Below are 23,129 nucleotides of genomic sequence, written 5' to 3'. Positions count from 1 at the left end.
TACCATTTGTGTTTTGATTATGGACAGATCTTATAGTTATGACTCTAACAAATACTTCTAAATAGTAAACTAAAAAAACTTACCCATAAGGTAATAAGAGCAAATCACGACAATATTCCAATAATATTTTGACATAATCCGAGTCCACATGAAGTTGGAATTTTTCTTTCCAATTATTGAGGTTGTCTTGGTCTATTTTGACGAATTCAAAACTGGACACTATCTGAGCCAGTATTCTATAAATTAAAAAAAAAAAATTAACGATAATAGAATAAGGAGAGACGAAAACACTTAAGAGGAAAAGATTTAAGAAAAGGGGGTTAGGAAAGAGAGAGAGAGAGAGAGAAAAACGAAGTAAAAAGAAGCAGAGAAAGAGAGAAAGAGAGAGAGGGGGGGGGGGGAGAAATTATCTGATAGAAATTATCCATCTAATTGCAGTATATACTTTCAGAGCAAGAGTGACAAAGGGAAAGTGCAAGAAAATGATAGAGAAGGAATGGAAAGAGAGAAGGGGTTAAAGGAAATTGGACAGGAAGATAAGGTAGGGGATAAGAGGAGGGGAAACAAATGTGAGATTAAAAGTACAATTTTGAATAAAAGCAGAGAGGAGGAAAAGGAAGAGCGAAAAACAACTTGCAGAATACTACCTTGCAGAAATCTATTTCTTTAGTAATTGCTACGTTTTTTGGGCCAAAAAAGGCAAATTTTATATTTAAAATATTATAATATACATCAAAGGATACAAAATAGTGCCCTCAAGCAATACAGTGCCGAAACAGCCACCCCTGGGTCATCACTCTTCCAGTTCTGCTTTTCCTCTGGGTCCTTCACAGGTCTGGGAGTCCACGCATGTCATCCCTATTCTAAGCCAGAAAGCGATCCTACCCGTATTGACTCACATAGGCCGATAGACCACCTCTCTGGCATTATCAAGGTCAATGAGATTGGTTATTGTTATTGATGAGTTGATGAGAGATTGGTTGTTATTAGTTATTGTTTTTTTTTGTGGTTTCGTTTGAAGTGAATTATTAGTTAGAAAATGAGTTTTGTGTACCTGCTCAGTCGCAAGTGCTTTTTTGTATCTTTCTCGGGGCGGGTACTTGCATATTAGTTAAATGTATTTGATTTAAAAATAAAGTGAACTGAACTAAACTGAACTGACGAAGCTGTTAACAGAGTCGACAAACTTCGACTTTTGGGAGTTGATTTCTCCTCAGACCTCTTCTGAAGGGCACATCCCGATGAGGCTTAACCCTCGTGTGCAAGAAAGTTTGGCGGGCTCTTCGTTCTAAGAACATCTATCCATTCAGCTGGATTATCTCTTTGTATAAGTCATGCCTCGGGTATACATGGGAAATCACTTTTTGTATTGGCTCCCAAAACCGTTTTAGCATCACTCCCAGGATCCAAAATCGGGCGTCAAAGGGGAGATGTAGCTCCAATCGAATAGTTTTACGTTCTTTCAGTGAGAGGCTTGATGTGGCGTTAGTAGCTGTTTTTACAAATAAAAACCTACTAAACTCCCTCTGATGAGGTATGTTTACTTGTACCGCCTTGATTTGAAAGGCTAGCACAAGAAATAGGCAGAAATTCAGTACGGTAAGATTAAAAGCAAGCTGAGACACCCCTAACTTTTGGTTTTTACCGACAATAGCTGTTCATCACTTACTGTTACGAACCGTTTGATGAACCATTTTTTTTTATCCTAATCGTTTCTTGATTAATGTGTCAGGAATAATTACAATTCTTTTCTTAACATAAAAACCTGTTTTGCTAAACAAACGGGCAAGTATTTGATTCGTATAAAAAAAATAGATCAGTTCTTTAGGGGGAAAACCTCACCCTTGAAATGCGTTGAAAAGTATATTAAAAAAAGTATCGATGAAATAACGAAGATTATTTTGAACAAAGGAAACCTGATAATTTTAAAATTAAATGAATATAAGTCCCCTTTTATGAATTACCTATAAATGGCTTTATTTCACCACAATAATAGTAATAACAAAACAGAAAATAGAAATATTATATTAATATAATAAAGGAATATATTATACGTATATTCAAGGGTTTTCACGGAAAGGAAACCAGGATGTCTTCCATAAAAGATCAGAAATTATGCAGATTTTCAATTAGAAGGTCCATAGTGTCTGTAACTTCACACTTATTTATGGTAAGTTTGTTTCCTTTATGTTTGACTTATTTTAAGTTCGACTCTGTTATTCATTTTAATTTTTCTTGGCTTTAGGTTTGGTTTTGGTTTAGGTTTGGTTTATTCATTCCAAGAATTTTCTACTTATTTAAGACTGGATTTATTATATTAACATATTTAGCTTGTTTTAGGTTTTTTATTCCAAAAGAATCCCATAGGCCACTATTTTATGAGAATACCGGGGGGGGGCTCAGTAATACCACTGTATATACTCAAGCTTGTGCCCTTGAAGCCTCAACCCTGATTTTCGATCGTAAGAAAAACAAAAATTAAACTTTCTTAGCTTGTCAGGTCAGAGGTAAAAGAAAAGCCCCGGATATCGATTGAATGGATCATGTCTATTTTACGTTTTATTTAGATAAAAAAAAAATTTGAATAGACCAATCGTGCTGATTTATCGTGGTGGTTCTACTGAGACTGTAGATGAAACTTTTGGCCAAAATGTCATATACCTCTTTTTTTTTCATTACGACAGCCGCCCTACCTATGTGGCTTCTTCTCCGATGTCAGAGCTTCAGTCCTTCCACAAAATGTGGAAGTAAGGCTTTGTCCGAGTGCTATTCATGCCACCATTCCTTAATCAGATTTAAATTTTTTGTAGGTAAGGAAAGACATTCAATTAAGTAATTTGTAACAACTACAAATTTTGGGTAAAAGTTAATTCACCGAAGCTAATTTACATGAAACGCAATTTAGAGAGCTTCGTTAATGAAGCGTTGTTTTGAATCACCACCAAAACGTTACTCTTTCGTACAAAAATAAATTGCTGTAAACATGTACTTCACCCAGGGAAGTCAAGAGGTTTGAGTCTCACCCCCACCCCCCGAAATGTTTTACTCGTAAAAACGTAACAAAAATGAAATATAAAGAGGTTTCAGACGCGTTTTTCTTACACCCACCCACCCAAAAAAAAAAATTGTACCCCCCCCCCCCCCCGAAAAAAATCCCGGATACGACCCTGACTTCATCTAATTCTATCATTTGAATAGAGAGACACATTACAAAGAATCCTGTTTTTTTTTATACCAAGTAACTCTATACCTATTTACGTAACATAAAGAGGTAAAACTTGAGTGCCACCATACCATCGCCACTATAGATCTGGGCTTTTCAAATAGTTAACGAGCCAATCGGGAACAACAAAATGGGTTCTGAGAGAACTGCAAATCCCTCTAGGGACACTGTCTGTAATGGTGATATCAAATTGGCTGTTCAGACCTCTAACACTGATTTAAATAAGTTTCGTAGCAATATAAACTTGTTTTCCATTAATGGATTAGTTTTGGCTCACATCAATATTTCGCATACGACCTTTTATAGTTTTACAATAAGTAGCAACTGCTAGTAGAGAAAGTTAGTAGACCAAAAGAGAGAGTTAACCTGTTAAAAAATCTAGCGACTCAAGCAAATTTACTGGCTCTTTTCAATGGCTTACAATTTCAGAAAGAAAAACCCTTCAGGTAGGATTTAAATTTTTGTTCTTTTATTTTTTCTTACTGGCTTAAGGGAATACGTCAAGGACGTATACAAATGGAATTAAAGCCGAATTTTGTCCTGGAATTGCACGACAGTAAACTCTCTTTTTCGCTTTACTGTACCCAACAAGATGTTTTTTTTACAGTGGAAAGAGAACCAGCCCCTATGGTACTGATAGGATGTGAAAGACTTACCCGTTCTGCTGTTTTTCAGGTATTTCTTCGAGTGATTTGATCAAAGATGGTAGTAAATTCACTTGTGTATCTGGTCCGAGTCTTGGAAAACCCATTTTCACGTACGTAAGCACAAAATTCTGAAGGAGATATATAATATTTATTTAAAATACAATTCGTGTTGTCCTTAACTAGCCGTGAAGTGGGAAAATTTTTCAGGAGGTCCGATTTTTCCTCCTTCCCAAAAATAATAGCCTGTATAAACACAATGCATTAACACTGTATTAACACAATGCAGTCAGTATGCTAGAAATTAGAAAAAGATTAATTTTGAAATTTTATTTAGAGCAAAAGGAAAACTAAGCTGAAGGTCTGGACATTTTTGGACCAATTCAGGCATTTGGACAAGTGTTTCGAACTCAATACACGCATTTGGAAAGTCCTTGATGTTGCACACTTTGGAATTTACCAGGACTGTCAAAGTCAGTGTTCGTAAGAGTTGTACTCCTCCTCTTTCGTGGACTCCTTGTATTTAATGCACAGCTTAGATATACAATACAGTTATGAAAACTTGACTTATTTTTGGGAAACAGTGCGCGGTAGCAATTCTAGAGGCTGGAGACAGGAACCTGGCAGTCTGAATCAAAAAGATCGGAGCAATTGGACAAACAAACAAAATTGCGTTCCCACCAATGGTGTTGCAGTACGATCTACGCATCGGAGCGCGGGCTTAGAGGAGGCGCCAAGTTCAGAGCTCTATACCAAAAGCTTCTCATGGGCAAGATAGGAGTTTTCATAGCTGTATTGTACATCTAAGCTGTGATTTAGTGATACAATGAACTTTTAACTTCTTGAACATTTTAGTTTTTATTGGCAGAAAAAAGCCTTTTCTCACATCTGCACCCGCGATCCCTAGATCGAGATGAAACGGAATTAAACGAGATTGACTATCTTGGCTAGTCGAACTTGTAATTTGGATTTAAACCATTTGAATGCTAATGAATAAATAGGAGTTTTTCTATTATCACGCTTTTTTCACGTAATAAACATTATAATCAATTATTCACCCTTACCAATTAATATAAAGCAATATAACCATCTCAAGTTTTTACATTGCTTTTCAACATTTCCAAGTTTTTATTGATATATAGGTACTCTTACATTTCTCTACGATTTCGAAAACATTCTGCAAATTTAGCATGTGCTGGCGTGTCTTTCTTTTCTTTTCCAAGTTTAATAGCCAATTTCTTAGGAATACCGAATCAGTAAACTGGTTCATTAACTCGCTTTCAGAGTCAACGTTTTAGCGTTGTCGTATAAACTTCAGAGGTGGCTCATTTGACTAAAAATTGGAAGGTCTAGCTCCCTTTTATAAGTTAAAAGTAATCGGATAGCAATTAGCCCCCTCCACCCCATGCCCACTTTTCCCCAAATGCATCCGATCAATTTTTAGATAGTCAATTTGCTCAGAATAAACCAAGGATCATATAACAAAAACTACAGAGTTTACACAGCCACCCAGAACCTGAGGGCGAGTGTTGTAAGTTGTGCCCCGAGGGCATATAAGGTTTTTAAGGAAGGAGTGTCTTATAAACTTCGAAGGGAATCATTCAATTAGAAATCAAAAGTTCTAGTGTCTTTTTTAAGAGTCAAGAGAAATCGGACGGTAACTAGCCCCCCCCCCCCATGGGGTTTTTTCCCCAAATGCATCCATTATATTTTTTGAGACAGTTGTTCTGTTAAAAATAGCTCATAAATCAGAAAATAAAAGCATCGAGATGAAAAGATCCCCTCTCGATCCTGGGGGCAAGTGTTGTAAGCTCAATCGGAGGGCAACTAGCTCCCCATAAAGCCCTTTTTCCCCCAAATACATTTTAGACGACGATTTTGTTAAAGATAATTCAAAAAACTTTGGGTTCAACAAAGCCTCCCAGAGCCTGGAGGCAAGTGTTGTGAGTTATGCCCCAGTGCGCATAAGGTTTTTATTGAAAAGGTTGTCGCATAAACTTCAGAGCGGACTCATTTGACTGAGAATTGAAAGTTTTAGTTCCCTTTTTTAGAGTCAAAAGTGATCAAAGGGCATCTAGACCCCCCCCCCCAAGCCCTCTTTTCTCTAAATGTATCCGACCAAAATTTTAAGACAGCAATTTTGTTAAAACTAGTTCGAAAATCAACAAACAAAAACTCCAGGGTTTAAAAAACAGAGAGGTCATTCTATCGGAAAAAGGAATTTCTAGTGCCCTATTTAAGAGTAAAAAATGATCGGACGGTGACCAGACACCCCACCACGTTCTATTTTACTGAAACACATCCCACTAAAATTTTTAGAGTTGTTAAAATTTCATATTTTCAGCCATTTTGTAAAAAAAAAAAAACAGACCAAAGATCAAATAATAAAAACTCCCGGGTCGATACAGCCCCCCCCCCCAGAGTCCGAGGGTGAGTCTTGCTACGTTATACCCAGGGATATATAAGATTTATATGGTAGGGCTCATTGGATTATAAATTGAAAGTTCTAGTTCCATTTGAAAATCGAACTACCCCCCCCTCCGGCCTATTCCCCAAATTAATTCGGTCGAAATTTTTAGATAGTCATTTTGCTCAAAATAGTTCATTTATCATATAAAAATACCTCTGGGGTTAAACAGCCCTGCAAAGCCTATGGGCTTAAGGGTTGTAAGTTATTCAGAGGTATATAAGGTTTTATGGAAGGGAAAGATTGTACAAACTTAAGAGAAGGCTCATTGATTGAAAATTGAAGGTCCTACTTCTCCATTTTAAGAACCAAAGGTGATCGGAGGGGAACAGACCCCCCAAGTTCCCTTTTTCCCCGATTGCATCTGATCAAAAACTTGAGACAGCCAGTGTGTTCGAAAGGGTCCAAAGATAATATAACAACGCCTTCAGCGTTGATACAATGCCCAGAGCCATGGGGCAAGGGCTGTAAGTTATGTCCTGAAGGAATACAAGGTATATAACATAACAACGCCTTCAGCGTTGATACAACGCCCAGAGCCATGGGGCAAGGGCTGTAAGTTATGTCCTGAAGGAATACAAGGTTTTCTTGGAAAAGGTGGCCGTATAAACTATGGAAGAGGCTTATTTGATTAGAAATTGGAACCTTTATTTCCCTTTTAAAGAGTCAAGAGCAATCGGACGGCAAATAGCTTGCCCGCACCCTCTTTTTTCCAAACACATCCGATCTAATTTTGAGACTATTTCTATAAATAGTCTCAAAATAATTTAAAGATCATATGGCAATATCTTTGGGGTTGACACCATCCCCAGAATGCGAAGCAAGGGTTGTAAGTTATGCCTCAGGGGCAGATCAAGTTTTTTTGGAAGCGGTAGTCCTATAAACTTCGTAGGAAGCCAATTTGACAGAAAATTGAAAGTTCTATTTCCTTTTTCCGAGTCAGAAATGATCGGAGAACAACTAGCTTGCTCCACACCCTCTTTTTTCCAAATATGTAAAAACAAACAGACACTAATGAAAAAACTTTCCGAAAAAGAAGTTTTTCAGAGGAAAGTAAAGGCCATGTTAAACTTAAAATCAGCAGAAAAAAAATCTATAATAATTCAAACTCACGAGACTACAACTATAAAAGAACCAGATAAAAATATATAACTTACTATTAATACTAAATCAATAAACTAAATCAATTAAATTACTATTAAATCAAATTGATTAAATTACTATTACTTAAATAGTAATTATATAGTAAACATATAGTATAATGAAATTATACAATTCAACTTAATATTTATACTATAATTTAGTTAGGAAAAATCCACAATTGCATTTACAATCTGAAATATATTTGATTTAAAATGTAATAGCTTTGAATCCTTTCCCCTCCGAGAGATTTCCTTTCCTCCTTTCACGAGAAACTACAACGAGAAATTACTATTAAAGAATATATGAAACTCAAAACAAGAGAAATTAAATAAACAATCATAACAAACAAACATACATGAGGCACCATATAAATGAATAAATAAATCTTAAAACGATTAAAACTTAAATTGAGTATGGAAATCAAGCTTAAAACGAACAAAAACATCTTTTACTGTAAAACAATAAATAAAACCAAAACGAACAGAAAATTTGATAAACAATCATAGCAAACAAACATACAATAGGTATTAGCATAAAAGAAAAAATAAATCTTAAAACGAGTAAAACTTAAATTGAATATGCAAATCAAGCTTAAAACAAACAAAACAAAACAAAAATTACAACAAACAAAAATGACTACAAACAAGAGTTTGGCTACTGTTTCTTCCCTAAATGTAATAGTATAAAGCTTACTGCGTCATTTCCGCTTTTCTGAAGATTATTTGTGTCTCCTGTTCTGGAAAGGAACAGTTCCGTAAAGAACTCACAAAATTAAACTGAATATTTGAAATATATATAATGACATGAATTGCTGAAAGCTCATCAGTTTAAGATTTTATTTCATTGTAATTTTCACTTTATTTTCAATGAAGTAATAAGTACAAAAGAAAATATTCAAGTATAATTCATTTTAAGTAAAGCGCCAATAAAAGAGTAGGCTTTATACTTTTACAGATAGGGAAGGGGCAGTAGCCAAACTCTTGTTTGTAGTCATTTTTGTTTGTTTTAAGCTTGATTTGCATATTCAATTTAAGTCTTACTCGTATTAAAATTTATACATTCATATATATTAGTACATGTTGTAGGTTTGTTTGTTATAATTATTTATTTAATTTCTGCTCCTTTTGGGTTTCATTTATTCTTTAATAGTAATTTCTTATCGTTTTGAGTTTGAATTATTATAGATTTCTGTTTCTGCTGATCTTAAGTTTAACATGGCTTTTACTTTTCTCTAAAAACTTGAGTTTTTTTTAATCAATCCACTGATTAAAAAAAAGGTCAGCAAAGAGATTCCAAAATATGCAAATTTTTGTTAAACTGTCTAAAATTTGTCTAAATTTTGTTAAATTGTCTAAATTGTTTTTTTGTTTTTTTGCTTCATTTTTATTTATTATTATTATTGATTAAAACCATGGTTTTAGAAGCTATTTACTGAAATGACTCACATTTGGGAATATGGGAATGAAACAAAAATATAATTATGAAAATAGCATTAACAAAAATTTGAATCCTTTACACAAAATAAGAATATATTCAGACTAGTACAATCAATATATAAAAAGTAAAAATATTTCAACTCAAAACAAGAGAGAAGAAAAACATACATACCAACTCAAAAGAAAAGAAGACTAAAAAAATCAAAAAGATCCAATAACTCTTTATGTAAGTTAAGGAAAATTTATGTAATTTGGCGTATCTTGACATTATTTTGGTGTCGTAATAAGTCAAAGTTTATGTAATTAGTGTCATTGGATAAAATTAGTGAAGCAATAAGTATCCAACCGCAATGTTGGAAAAAAGACTATTATAGAGCTTGACAAAATTTAAAGCAAGTACAAACGCTAGACAGTGTTGTCAATGTCTTGTTTTTTTGCAGAAAGTAGCACCGCTATGCATTTATGTAAGTTATGGATGATTTTTGTATTTTGGTGTGACTTAGCATGCATCTTGACAAAGTTTTGGTTTCCTATCAAGTTTAATTTTGTTTAATTAGTGTAATTGGCAAAATTAATGAAGCAATAAGTATCCAATCGCACTGTTGGAAAAAGAACGCGATTATGAAGCTTGGCAAAATGTCAAGCAATAACAAATGCTAGACTGTGATGGTATTGTTTTTTGTACAAAGAAGCACCAGTTTACATTTATGTTAGTTATGGAAGATGTATGTATGCGGTGCAATGTCTAGTGATGACTGGAAACCAACTGTAATGTGATTGTAAAGGTATTGAAAAAAAATATTTGGGTTTGCTACTTAGCCTAGTTACTTAGTTACTTAGATGACTGGAAACCAACTGAAATGTGACTGTAAAGGTATTGACAAAAAATATTTGGGTTTGTTACTTAGCTTGTTACTTAGATACACTCCATGTGACGGATACTACAATTACATACGGTAAAATTCTTATTTGTTTTCCTATTTTTTCATTTCTTTTTACTTTAACTGGTTTATCGTTAACATTCATCACTCTGATCTGATGTTTTCAATGATCACATTTAGCTTCGATGTTTTTTCATAAGAATTTCTTTAATATTTTCCCAATTCAGTCTAAAACAACACCTATGACTTTGAAAGACTTAAATTCAATACAGCTGTGATGAATATTAATATTTGCATAGACTTTAACTTTCGTTTGGGGTCGTTTTAACAACCGCAAATTATTATTAATAAATCAGAGACTGATTATATTGACAATAAATCGAAACCATTTAAATTACAACAGCAATTTTTAAATAACAAAAATTCCTGTAGAACATCATAACTTAGACAAAGATAATTTTTTTTTCTTATTTCTTACTAAATGTTGCTATCGGATCATCTTTCCTTATAACAACCAGGTCATGAAACCACACCACAATGCCCCCCCCCCCCCCCGCAAGTGTCAGCGTTCTGTGCCATCCAAGTGTGGAAGAGTGTATTGCAAAACAAATTCCATGAAACATGTGAATCTCAGATACCAGGTGAGACAAAAACAGCCGGTCCAGCTCCCCATATTCATTTGTACATATCTGGTTCTTACCTTGACAAAGGATGAGTTGTTCTTCTTTACGAGACATTCTACCAGTTGGTTCATAGGCAGCTGCAAAAGTGGACGGCTTTTCATGCGTTTGTTTAAATGCACAAGAACCTCTAGTACCTGCAAATGGAAAATAATAGCTCAAAATCTTTAGGTAAGCTATATTTCTAAGATCAAATTCAGTCAGAGGACCATTATAAAATGGTAACTATGAAAAATTTTCGTTTTGAATATGATTAACACCATCTAGAAATTTTTTTCAAGGTAAGAATTACAAATTTTTCAAAAGATAAATGAAGAAGATACCTTGCACTAGATAGTGGAAGGAACAGTGCCTCTATAACAATATTCATTATATGGTTTAAGAGATGCCACTTATTTTTTTTATCTTTCCCGTGATGAATGTTTTGATGAGCATAGGCTGGGTATAGAATGTTGGAGCTGTTCAGGTATTGTGAGATGGTTTGGAATCCATGCTTCAATAGAAGTTCCTTTTCACCGTCCCTATCCCCGACAGGGAAATCCTGCTTATGTGGCCCCATATTGGCATCAGGGCGGGCCTTTGATGAGCTTTCCTGACCAAAACTATGATTGCTAACAGCACTGCAAGGTGACCTTGAGGAGTGGCACTCCTCGAGGAAATTATAGCCTAGTAAACAACACAGCATTTGCACTGGATTCTGATGAATGGATAATTCTTCTGGGTTTGGTTTGTTTTGGGGGGCTTTTTTGGGCTGAAAAGCTTCTTTCTAGCTGGGTTATCCATGATGGTTTCCCTCCCTGTAATAGCAAAATATTTGTAGACATGAATATATAATTAGCTGGACGTAACAGGCTTGAGATTGTCTGTGCAGGATTACAATCTTGTTGATAGATTAAATAAAAAAAACAGGTTTTTTTTAACTGAAAGTAAGGAGCGAGATTAAAACTTAAACGAACAGAAATTACTCCGTATATGTAAGGGGCTCAACGCTCCACTCTTTACGCTAAAGTTTGAATCTTTCTCTCAACTCTACTTTTTAAAACAGTAAAAAAAAATTAGCGTAAAGAGCGGGGCGTTGAAGAGGGAACAGCCCCTTTCATATACGGAATAATTTCTGTTCGTTTTAAGTTTTAATCTCGCTCCTTACTTTCAGTTAAAAAAACTTATTTTTTTATTTAATTGAACCTTTCTGAACCTTTTTTTAATAATGCATGTTTCGATTCTGGCTCACCGTACATGAATAATTGAAATGAAATTTGCATATTAATTTGTTCTTGTGGCTAAATGGCTTTCTCACAGTTTTGATCGGACGATTTTGAGAAAAAAGAAGCGGGAGAGTAGGCCTAGTTACCCTCCAATTTTTTTGTTATTTAAAAAGGCAACTAGAACTTTAATTTTTTTACGAACATCTTTATTAGTAAAAATACACGTAACTTACGAATTAACTTTTGTAACGAAGTTCTATATTCGTATGTTTTGTTACGTATATGAGGGGGTTTATCCCCTCGTTAATACCTCTCTCTTTACACTAAATTTTAAATTTGTGTCCCAATTCCTTAAGAATTACCCCTGAATCACAAAGGCCATAGAATAAATAGTTGAACTTAATAAAATTAATTTAGCGTAAAGAGCGAGGTATTAGGAGGAGATGAACCCCTCATATGCGTAATAATTTCTGTTTGCTTTAAGTTTTGATGCTGTTCCTTACTTTTAGTTGAAAAAAACTTTTTCATATTTATTTTTTCATTTTTCTTTTTAAAAATGCTAAAAAATTCTGTCCCCCCTTCGTGGAAATTTTCTTCCCCCATGAAAAATTCCTCCATGGAAAGTTCCCCCGCATAGCCCCCTCCCCTCAACCTCACCCCCCAACCAAAAGAATTCCCCTGAAAGCGTCTGTACACTTCCCAATAACCATTACTATGTATAAACACCAGTCAAAGTTTGTAAATTGCAGCCCCTCCCACAGGGACTGTGGGGGAGTAAGGCGTCCCAAAAATATATTTATTTGGTTTTTCGACTATGCTGAATAAAATGGATGTCTCAGAATTTTGATCTGGTGACTTTGGGAACAAATGAGCATGGGAGGGGGCCTAGATGTCCTCCAATTTTTTTAGTCACTTATGAACTTTTAATTTCCGTTAGAATGGGCCCTCACACGACATTCTAGGACCACTGGATCGAAACAATCACCCCTGGAAAAAAAAAAACATGCATCCACAATCTGTCTTGTGACAAAAAATCCAAAATTCTACATTTTTGTAGATAGGAGCTTGAAACTTCTACTGTACAGTTCTCTTATATGCTGAATCTGACGGTGATATTTTCGTTAAGATCCTATGACTTTTAAGGGGTGTTTCCCCCTATTTTCTTAAATAAGCCAAATTTTTTCAGGCTCGTAACTTTTGATAGGTAAGTTTTAATTTAATGAAAATTAATTATTTACAATCAGCATTAAAATATGATTCTTTTGATGTAACTATTGTTATAAAAATTCCGTTTTTAGAGTTTTGGTTAATATTGAGCTGGGTTGCTCCTTACTACAGTTCATTACCACAAACTGTTTGAAAAGCATCCCAAAGTATGAAAAACCATACTATGACCAAGATGGGCCCGGGATTGCACAAAGTCTCCATTCAACAAGCATCACAGGGCTTTCATGCTGTCCAGTTCAAAGCCAACTTAAGCGCTTTGTGTAGACTTGATAAGATACGTTAGTCCTCGTCCTGTGATGGTTCTAGGGCCATTTTGTTTCCTGGAGACATAATAGTTTCAAAGATTTAAAGAATATGAAAATTGCAATTTGGAATATTACATTGCTAAAAAACAAGGATCATATTGATCTATATTATTATTCCTTTAAAAATTAGACAGAATGTCACAAACACAATTCCAATATTCCATGCCTTAATGCTACTTGAGACAATATACAAAGTGATATACTGGTCATTAGACAGAAACTGGCCAGAAAGCAAGGAGGAATACTAACCGTCTAGACAGGGGAAGAGGACAACCAGTCAGTTTGAGGATAAAAAGGATGCAACACTAGACTCTAAAGTCAGAACCAGTGGTGCTGATCTCTGTTTCATAGCCCTTCAGCCATGAAGTACTAGGGGTGGGGGAATGGAGGCCAGCCGTCCTGCACTTTCAAAAACCCTTCCTGTTTACATTCCTTATATTTCTCCTAAAGCTAGTACCTCCTAAAGCTAGGTTGACTCTGGCTGAGCTTACAAAGCTATGCCATTGACTCCCTTTTTAAAACCCAATAAACATTTACACCAGGATTTGAACTCATTTCCTTTTGGACATAAGATTTCAATTATAGCATGCTATCCACTTGGCTAGGGCAGCTCTGCACAGGTAGAGGAGTTAAGGGCAAATAAACCATCACTGTTCAGACAATACAGAGTAATGTAGATATACTTTCTCTGTCTCAAGGTGGACAGTTGATTAAAAATTACATTATACCTGCATTTGCTTTTTTATCTCTATATTTTAGTTAGATGAACCCTAGCGGCCTGAGAAACAGGTGCAACTTGTGAAAATTCATCATAAAAAGAAATGTTAACTTATAAAATAGGGACATAATGAGAATCATACCTTCTTCCTTACTCCTTCCTCTTGGCTATCAAGTTTCAGAATAACTGGTAGAAGAAATCTTGAGACAAGAATTTCTAACTTCTCATCTGTTTCAGCCATACTTATGAGCAATAGTATTCTTTCAAGTAATGCTAGAAGAAATTGTATTTAATAACAATTAACTACTGTTCATTGATAAAGACCTATCCAATAAGATTGTTCGAATTTGAGTAAAAAAAAAATATATTTCAAAAGACAAAAAAACGAATAAATATTACCCAATATGAATGTATAGTTTGCCCTTAAAAAAATTGCTTTGTGGGATAAGGCAACATTTCATGTTTTATCTATGGAGGTTTATAATCTTTTTGTCTAGGGCTCTTAGACATAATTGTATAAAAAATTCATTCAAATAAATAATAGTAATATTTAATTTGTTACTGTCTATTTTACAAAAATGGAGTAAATTAAAGATAGACTATATAAAAAAACCATCATAAGACACAACGACAGCTAAGAGCACATATGGCACTTGTGATGAGAAATCTGGTTATGTCAATCATGTATCTAATACTTGTTCTTATTCTCAAACTTGCCAAAGCACTATAAATCCCCCAACTCCCCCAAAGAGATTGGATCTGGTCCAGTATGTCAATTGTGTATCTAGAACTTATGTTTATTCTTCCCATCAAGTTTCATCTCAATCTCTCCACTCTAAGTGGTTTGCAAGATTTCCTCCCCTCTCCATCTCCCAATGTCCCAGATCCAATCCAAATTGAAAATGGAGCATCTGAAACACGATATATTTCTATACACCATGCTTCATCAAGATTCAATCACCCATTCATAAGATAAGCATGCCTCAATTTTCACAATTTTGATCTTCTTCATGTAAAAATTGGGGTGGTCCAGGATTCAAACCTGAAACATCTAGCATCCTAAGTGAGAATCATACTGCTAGACTAGCAAGTCACACTTAAGAACAACAATCATTTGTTTTATAGGCAAATAAAATTCTTCTCAACTATCTTGTTTGCTCACTCCCCCTCAGATGGTCAAATAGGGAAAGCAACTATCAATAATTTAACCTGGTCTGGTCCCTGATACACCTGTCTACTTTCATTTTCCTAGCTTATCTGGAAGTACCCGAACTAGCAAAAACCAGGACCAATGGACAGACATTGCAACTGCTATATGTCACTTGGTAAATACCAAGTGCCACAAAAATCATACGAAATCAAAACATAAGAAAATGAACAAAAAACTTTAGAGAAATAAATACAAGTAGAATGGAGGGTATTTAATCTCCGCCTCCATATCTTGATCTGATTAATCTCTACCTCCATAGATTGATGTGATTAATATCTATATCTTTTGCCAAAAAGTACACATTTGTGGCTTTGGGGCATCCTCACAAGAATAATCATCTACTACCCTCTTAAAAACTGAGTAGAAACTATGGAATATTGTTGATAAACGAATGATATCTCAAATGAATCTTCCCCAGTTGAATAAAAATTTAAAACTCTTGTCTAAAATAAATCTTCATTTTTAAGCAAAGATGTACAATAGCATTTAAGTGATTAATCATTTCAGGATGTTTGCTTGGTAATATTCTAGCCTTTTAAAGCAGAAATTGTGGTTTTGTAGTACAAAATCTAACAAAAATTGAACCTTTTATGATATGTTTTTTTTTTCATAGCTTAGAATGGGTGCTAAAATAAACATTTTCTTACTCACAGCTCTTTCTAGAAATTCTAAAAATTTTAGTTTTATTTAATTACCCCAGAGGTAAAAACAATTCAACATACAAGCATGACTACCCTTTCAAGAGAAAACAAAATTTATAGCAGTACATATAAAAATCTAGAATCTTCTTTCTTGAAGTTCTACAAGATTACAGAAAGAAAACCATGCTCCTTTCTGGTGCTGTTTTGCCCATTTGGCTACAATTATGCAAATTATCTGTGCTAGTAAATGTTGATTGGTTACTCTAAATTTAACAATTGTTACATATTTAGGGTCAACACAAAGAAAATTCTTTTGGTCAATATATCCTCTTAGAACTTCTATATTTTGGGCTTAATTTTCTAAATTAATAAAAAAAAACAGGATTCAATATTACTTTAAGTATTTATGGTTGGCTTCTAAATAGTTAAGGCAAAGAAACCTTAACAGGACTTTGATAAAAAAAAAATTAGTGGCAAATCAGATATTGAATTATGCCTGGCACCACAAATTTGGGAATTAAAAAAGATATCCTAAAAGTCAGTTAAAAATAGTTCAAATTAACTTCAATATAGTGCTACTAGCACAGAGTTATGGAAACATAAGGATAACAAGTAATGAAATAGATGAATAAATTAATCTTAAAAAAAAACTAAAAAATAAAATAAATACTTGTGTTATACTGAAACAAACAGAAAATACTACAAAAAGGAGTTTTGCTACTGTCCCCTCCCCCAAAACAAAAATATTTTAAAGTCCATTGTATCATCACTGAAAAAAGATACATTTTAAGCACACTTTTTATAATTTCAACATTGAAAAAAAAACACTAGGCCTACTAAACAAATTATTGAATTGCTGAGACTTCTAGGAATTAATATCATGTAAATTAAACATTAATTTTTAGTTATATTTTGACAAATTGGAGCAAACTTTTAAATTAAAGCATTCTTATCTAAACACATATACTTTAGAAGGTTACTGTTAAGGGAAAGGGCAGTAGCCAAACTCATCTTTGTTTTAAATATTCATCTATCTACTAGCCTTGTGTGTAAGAAACAACAAAATCAGAAGCTTTTATGTAATATATAGGGTTTATGTCTATTATTATAAGGAAGGAATGGATGCAGTTATAACAGTAGTGAGTATTAAATTTGACAAAAGTACTGAATAGAAACTCAAACTGTATATTCTATCATTTTTTCTCCATCTGATATCTATCTTACTATGTGGATTTTTGAAAAATTATCCTAAACTATAAATATCTGCATGAAACTTGATTCAAGCTAGCCATGAAATGCAAACAAATAGCAAAAATTTACAAAAGTAAGCCAAAATAAAAAAAAAAGCATGAAAAACACTTACTTAAACCTGCTAGTTTTTTAATTGTCACTTTGTAGCAAGCTTAAATCAAGATTTGAAACAAGCTGTTATCAAGGCATATCCTTGATGTAGAGTGGTTTCAGGCCCACAACTTTGATTTGTATTTGTAGCAAGCTTTCAAAACAAATTAATGTCAATCTTTGATTTGCTATAATATGAGATATAAGGCTAATGTGATGCATAATTTTTATGACACTTAATTCCTTCACAGTATCTGCTAGCAACTATGTTACATTGTGTACTCTAGTTTGATTTTGATCAATGATTAGATTTACAAGAAAAACACTTTTGTAATATAGATAACAATTTTCTATTAAAAACAGTTGATTGCAGAAGTTGTTTTTAGGTTAGAAAAAATATTGCCCAAATCCAGGGTGAAATATAAAATAAGAAATATAATAGGCCTATAATGAGCTAAATTTATTTATTAGTGTCTCTAATTGAATGTGACTTGTTGAATATAAATAGCAACATTATATTCTATATTTATCTTCTAATATCAATTGGAGTTTTTACATTGTGCCCTAATTTGTGCGCCTTTGCACCCTGAAAAAAAACAATAAACAAAACTGAGATTCTTACTTTAAAGTATGGTTTTATGTTCTTTTTTCATGTTTTATTCTATTCTGTCATTTGGTAGAATAATTTTGTTTTAAACCACAATATATTACTATGGCTATATCTAGGGTCATTAGGATTTTTGGAGTGTATAGAGGTTCATTGTCAGAAAAGAGACCAAGATATTTGGAAATGGTATAGAATAAGAAATCTAGCAGCTATAATTTGGGACACAATGTGAAAAAAATTGGGCCTATATAACCTATATATAGAAGATAAAACATAGCCTACAAACTATCTATAGGCTACTACTTTTATTCCATCAGGATGTTTCCATTTAAATTATATAGTGAATTGTAGCCTAGTAAACAACACAGCATTCACTCTGGCTTATGATTGATGGGTAATTTTCTGGACCTAATCTTTTATCTAGGTCTTATCTTTTGATCTTATTTATTTTCTATCTAAGTCTAACCTTGCCTAGGCTATATTTGGCCACATTGGGGAGACTGGGGTAAAAATGAGCTCCTGGAGATTGACCACTCCCAAATAACACAAGGACACCCAAAACAAATCTGCAAACTTCATGCATGGGCTAGAGCAAGATGCAGCTTCTTCTTGAACTGGATTGTGAACCTCTAGAACAACCTCAAGGAGAACACTGTTTCTGCTGAATCAACAGATGTATTCAAATGCCGTCTGGATGCTGAGTGGAGTGACAAACTGTGGAGATTTGACTGGGATGCACCAGAATCTTCCATCAGAATCTTATCAACCATGTATGCAACTGTGATCACAAGGAGTGATTCAACAGGATCAAAAGTTCTTATTTCACTCCAAGCTGTGATTTAAGGTAACTACCATTATTGAAAATTACATAGGACAAATAATATAAAAGTATTTCCCTTCTCAGATTTAACCTAGCCTAGCCTATGTCTTGGAAGTACCGTCCACCAGAATGATAGCCCTAGGTGGAGATGAAGTCCTATGCTACGAATCTTATTATGAAGGCTGCATCAGGGAAAATCTAACCATTGTCATCCATTTTAGAATGTTTGTGATGATAACGTCTCACACATTTAAATTTTTTTGATGTATCATCTCAGGGCTGCCAAAATTTCTTACTAAGTTATACATTCTTTAGCCTAAAAATGTCGCCACTGACATGGTTTTACCATTAACAGTTGCCTATAACAGGAAAGTTCATAGCTCAAACCCACCATCAAAACTGCAAGAACGAGTGTTTTTCCAAACTGGAAACTGACAAAGTTTAAAAAAAAATATTTATATAACCGAACAGTTAAATAAAGTTATAAATTCTGACCATGATTTAACGCCGAAGTTTAGGCCTTCCTAAACTGTGTAGTAATTGTTACAGATGAAAAAAAAGTCAATAATTTAAATACAAAAAACTTTGTGAATTCTAAAAAGTAAAATTATTTAGCCATTAAATTTCAATGTTATGGATGATATTTATTATATAAGGAAAAAGATCCACTAAACCCGATAATAAGGGCCAAAATAACCTCATTCATAAAAAAGAGGAAAATAACTTCTAAAACCTAAGTTTATCTTTAGTAAGAGATTTACAGTAGATCCAAGTTAAATGAGAGGAATTCTTAAGTGATAAGAATTGCTCTTAAGCAATTCTTATCTGTAAATTGCTGAATATTAAATGTCTTAAATTCTTAAGTGAAATTCAAGTAATTTTCAAATGATAAACAATTCTGATATTGTTATCAAACTGATCTGAATTGAATTTAAAAAGAAAAATAATCATTCAGCTAATACTGATGTCATTGATGTTTAACATCAGGTATGAATGGTACTATGCTGTTTACTCAACTTCAGCACAAAGCTAAATAGTTTATAGAATTTAAGGTACTTGTCGGTTATTAGAGATACACTCTGGAAAAAGAGTTAGGTCAATCCTAATGAAATATAACAAAACATGATGATAAAATAATTCTTTAGAAACAAAATTATGGAAATCTAACCTAATCTAAACCAATATACAACCCAATAGTTTGAAAATATATGGCCAAAATTATACAGTTCCAATGCATTCTGTCTAAGTCCAGTGCATTGTATAATCGGTCACTTGATTTTGCAGCTATGAAACCGGTTTTCTGAAATGTAACCCAACCGTAATTCTTGAATGTATTTTGAATAACCGACAAGTACCGAATTTAGAATTTCAGCCGTCTTTTGAATGTAATTCTGAAGCAAATTCATATTTGTTCATAAAATTTAAGTTGTGTCGGATAACTTGGCTCCTAACAAACACCGCCTAAAAAAGTATTAAATATATTTTTGGATTTCAGACATGATGAAACTACAATAATTGGAAAACAAATAGAACTTAATTTGAAGAAAGTCAAAGACTTTTTGAAATAATTGTAAAGGGCAAAGATAACTAACGTTCTTGCTTGATAGAAAGAGAAACTAAAGTGAATGAATAATGAAGCCCAATTTGAACATAATCGTTAATAAATACTCAAATTAAACTTATAATAAACAGATATCACCATTCAACATAAAACGGACATATTATATTTTATATTTAGGTAAAATCCGGACCAGGCAAAAAATAACCAGCAGAAGCATTTGGGATTCCTCTTTCTGAAAGTCTATAAATGTTAGCTTGACAATTGCGCTTTACTGTAAACTTTACAATGCACTTAACTAAATGAAGGGCTTCAAAAATTACCAGTTGACGCTTCATACTCCAGCTTGAAAGATTATTACTTATTTATTAGTTTTAGAAAATGAGCACGTCTTTAAAAGAGGGTAAAACCCAAATATATAAAAAAAAATGCCAAAACCACAGAGAAGGGAGAAACGAGGAGCTTTAGGTTGAGACTTCCGGTTAACCGGGCTCAGTGCAGAATAAAAAGAAAAAAAACAAGCTTTTTTCTCAAGGAAAGCACGGAAAAAAATTAACAGAGGACTGATTTGAAAGAATGGCGACAGTGTCATCTTTTAATGGCGTTTTTTGCACTTCATGGCGTTTTCAATGGCACTTCACCAAAGCAAAAAAATGTAAGAAAGTACTTAGATTCACTTTACCAGAACTCTTGCCGCGCCAACTGTAACCCACCCTCGCATTCTTTTACTTGTCCGATTACTTATCTGACTAATCCAAGCGTTTTATGATATACGCGTGACGTCAAAGGTAAGTCGGACTACCCGCTGGAATACTTGGGATTACTTGTCTGTGGACTTACACTTGCTAACACCGAAAAAAGATTAGTGACGTCAATGATGTACATTTTTTTAAATGGATATACATGTGAAATCGTTTAAAAGACAAGGAAACTGTAAATAGTGGAAATAATCTTATCTCTTCAGTCACCTGTAAGTAATCTTACGCATATTCTTTAGGATATAAAGGGGTTTTTGGTGCCCATCTTGCAAAGGCTAAGCCTAATAAAGAATCAGAAGAAAAGTTTTTTGGTAGTTAGAAAGGTTGGTTCTTAGGAAGGCAGCTGTCACATTGGTGAGTTAATCAAATATTACCATATCAAACAGGCCTAGTTTCTAAAACACCTCATAATTTTTAGTTGAAAAAAGGTAGCCTAGAATGATTAGGCCAATGCCCATATTATACAGTCAAAATTTGTTGAGATTACTGTTTAAACTGGATTTTTAAGGTAAAATAAGGGTAATATTGGTAGATTTATGACAGTTCATATAACTGACTTACCACTAAAGTGAACTTACCACTTGATGCCTCTTTATGTTCTTTACAAATATAATAATTGCTTCTACTGCAAATCCAAATTTAAGCATTTTTTGACCTAACCTAAATTAACCTTATTATAAATAATTTTAGCTCTGAGAAAATTTACCATTATTTTGGGTATAATTATATTACTTATTTTGACAAAATAATACTATGTTTTCTCTGTGCTGTTTTCTCAGTCATTTTCAACAAAATAAGGCAAAATTTGGTAAAATTCTAGTTAATTGACTTCTTGCTATCTTGGAAAGGGTTTAGGTTAGAAAAATGAAACTTTCAGGGATGGGTCTACAGGCTAAAGTATGTCCTGGGAAGGTATTTTAAAGTACCTGCCTCCACTCCTTCTTCCTCTAGAGGGCCCTGAAATTTGCCTACATTACAGGTCTATACCTATTGAAATTTTGACAAAACAACATTTTACCTTAATTTTCAGTTACTAGTTGCTTTTTCTCTGCCTTTAGTTCTGAAAATGCAATTCCTGTTATTTGAGTAGAATTTTGAGCCATTTAATGTTTTTTTTTTCAAAATTTAGGAAATGTATTTGTATGTCTTTAAAACCTTATAAAATGGAATTAAGCAAAGTTATGAAGCTGAAAACAATTTTGTTGTACATCAATTAAGCAGAAGATCTATTTTGCAAGGTTTCACTTTTATAACACACATATTTTTAAAGGTCATCAAAGGTCAGGGTCCTCCAGAGGAGGAAGGAGTGGAGATAGTTGCTTCAAAATACCTTCCCAGGACATACTTTAATCAGTAGATTCATCCCTGAAAGTTCTATTTTCCTAACCTAAACCCTTTCTGAGATAGCAAGAAGTCAATTAACTAGAATTTTACCCAAAATTATAGCAGTTCATATAGCAGTCAATGTTGGTTGGCTATTATTGGAAAAATTTTTTGGGTCATGAAACTATTGTTAATAGATGCATTTTGACTTTTTAATATCTTTTCTCTCTTGCAAAACTACTGCAAACCTAACCTAACAAAAAATGGCCTTTAAAAGCCACAGAGCAATTTTCAGTCTTAAAATATTAGCAATTTCAAATTTCCAATCAATGAAAATAGAAATGATTACAATTCTATATGTATAAATACAAGAATATTTGGGCCAGAATAACTCCATAATGGTGAGTTTTTGGTAGTTTTGCAAGAGAGAAAAGATATTCAAAAAGTCAAAATGCATCTATTAAAAATAGCTTCATGACCCAAAAAATTGTTCCAGTAATACCAACATTGACCCATATAACTAGCTCACCAAGAAAATGAATACACAACTAGATGCCTTTTTTGTGTTCTTTATTGGTAAAATTCTAGTTGATTGACCTCTTTCTATCTCAGAAATGGGTTAGGTTAGGAAAATGAAACTTTCAGGGATGGGTCTACTGGCTAAAGTCTGTCCCAGGAAGGTATTCTGAAGTACTACCTCTACTCCTTCTCCCTCTAGAGGGCCCTGACCTTTGATAACCTTCATAAATATGTGTGTTATAAAAGTGAAACCTTGCAAAATAGATCTTCTGCTTGACTGAAGTAAAACTAAATTGTTTTTGGCTTCACAACTTTGCTCAATCCCAACTTATAAGGTTTTAAAAATATGCAAATACATTTCATAAATTTTGAAAAAAAAACATTGATATGGCTCAGAATTCTACTCAAATAACAGGAATTGCA

The 23,129-nt window shown here is 33.6% G+C and overlaps 2 protein-coding genes across 3 annotated transcripts in view; one reads left to right on the top strand and one right to left on the bottom strand.

Annotated features, from left to right (window-relative positions):
* The window catches only part of LOC136040623 (proteasome adapter and scaffold protein ECM29-like), a 187,303-nt gene extending 168,484 nt beyond the window's left edge, over window positions 1–18,819 (bottom strand). Inside the window, exons 1-5 of the mRNA XM_065724896.1 lie at window positions 18,752–18,819; window positions 14,072–14,202; window positions 10,495–10,611; window positions 3,880–3,998; window positions 84–236 (exon numbers count right to left, since the gene is read on the bottom strand). Coding sequence (XP_065580968.1) covers window positions 84–236; window positions 3,880–3,998; window positions 10,495–10,611; window positions 14,072–14,202; window positions 18,752–18,764 — 533 coding nt within the window. The 5' untranslated portion in view covers window positions 18,765–18,819. The remainder of the gene's footprint in view (window positions 1–83; window positions 237–3,879; window positions 3,999–10,494; window positions 10,612–14,071; window positions 14,203–18,751) is intronic.
* A 2,142-nt stretch (window positions 18,820–20,961) lies between these two features.
* Window positions 20,962–23,129, top strand: part of LOC136040554 (ataxin-10-like) — a 39,109-nt gene continuing 36,941 nt past the window's right edge. The window contains exon 1 of one of the 2 annotated variants that reach the window (XM_065724764.1): window positions 20,962–21,076. The gene's annotated coding sequence lies outside the window, so the exon portion shown is untranslated. Of the gene's footprint in view, window positions 21,077–21,102; window positions 21,219–23,129 lie in introns of those variants that run through there. The other variant, XM_065724765.1, reaches the window with a different exon arrangement.

This window comes from Artemia franciscana, chromosome 21 (assembly GCF_032884065.1).
Source record: "Artemia franciscana chromosome 21, ASM3288406v1, whole genome shotgun sequence".
Taxonomy (NCBI): domain Eukaryota; kingdom Metazoa; phylum Arthropoda; class Branchiopoda; order Anostraca; family Artemiidae; genus Artemia; species Artemia franciscana.
The sequence above is the reverse complement of the archived record's forward strand: the minus strand, read 5'-3'. Positions and strand labels throughout refer to the sequence as shown.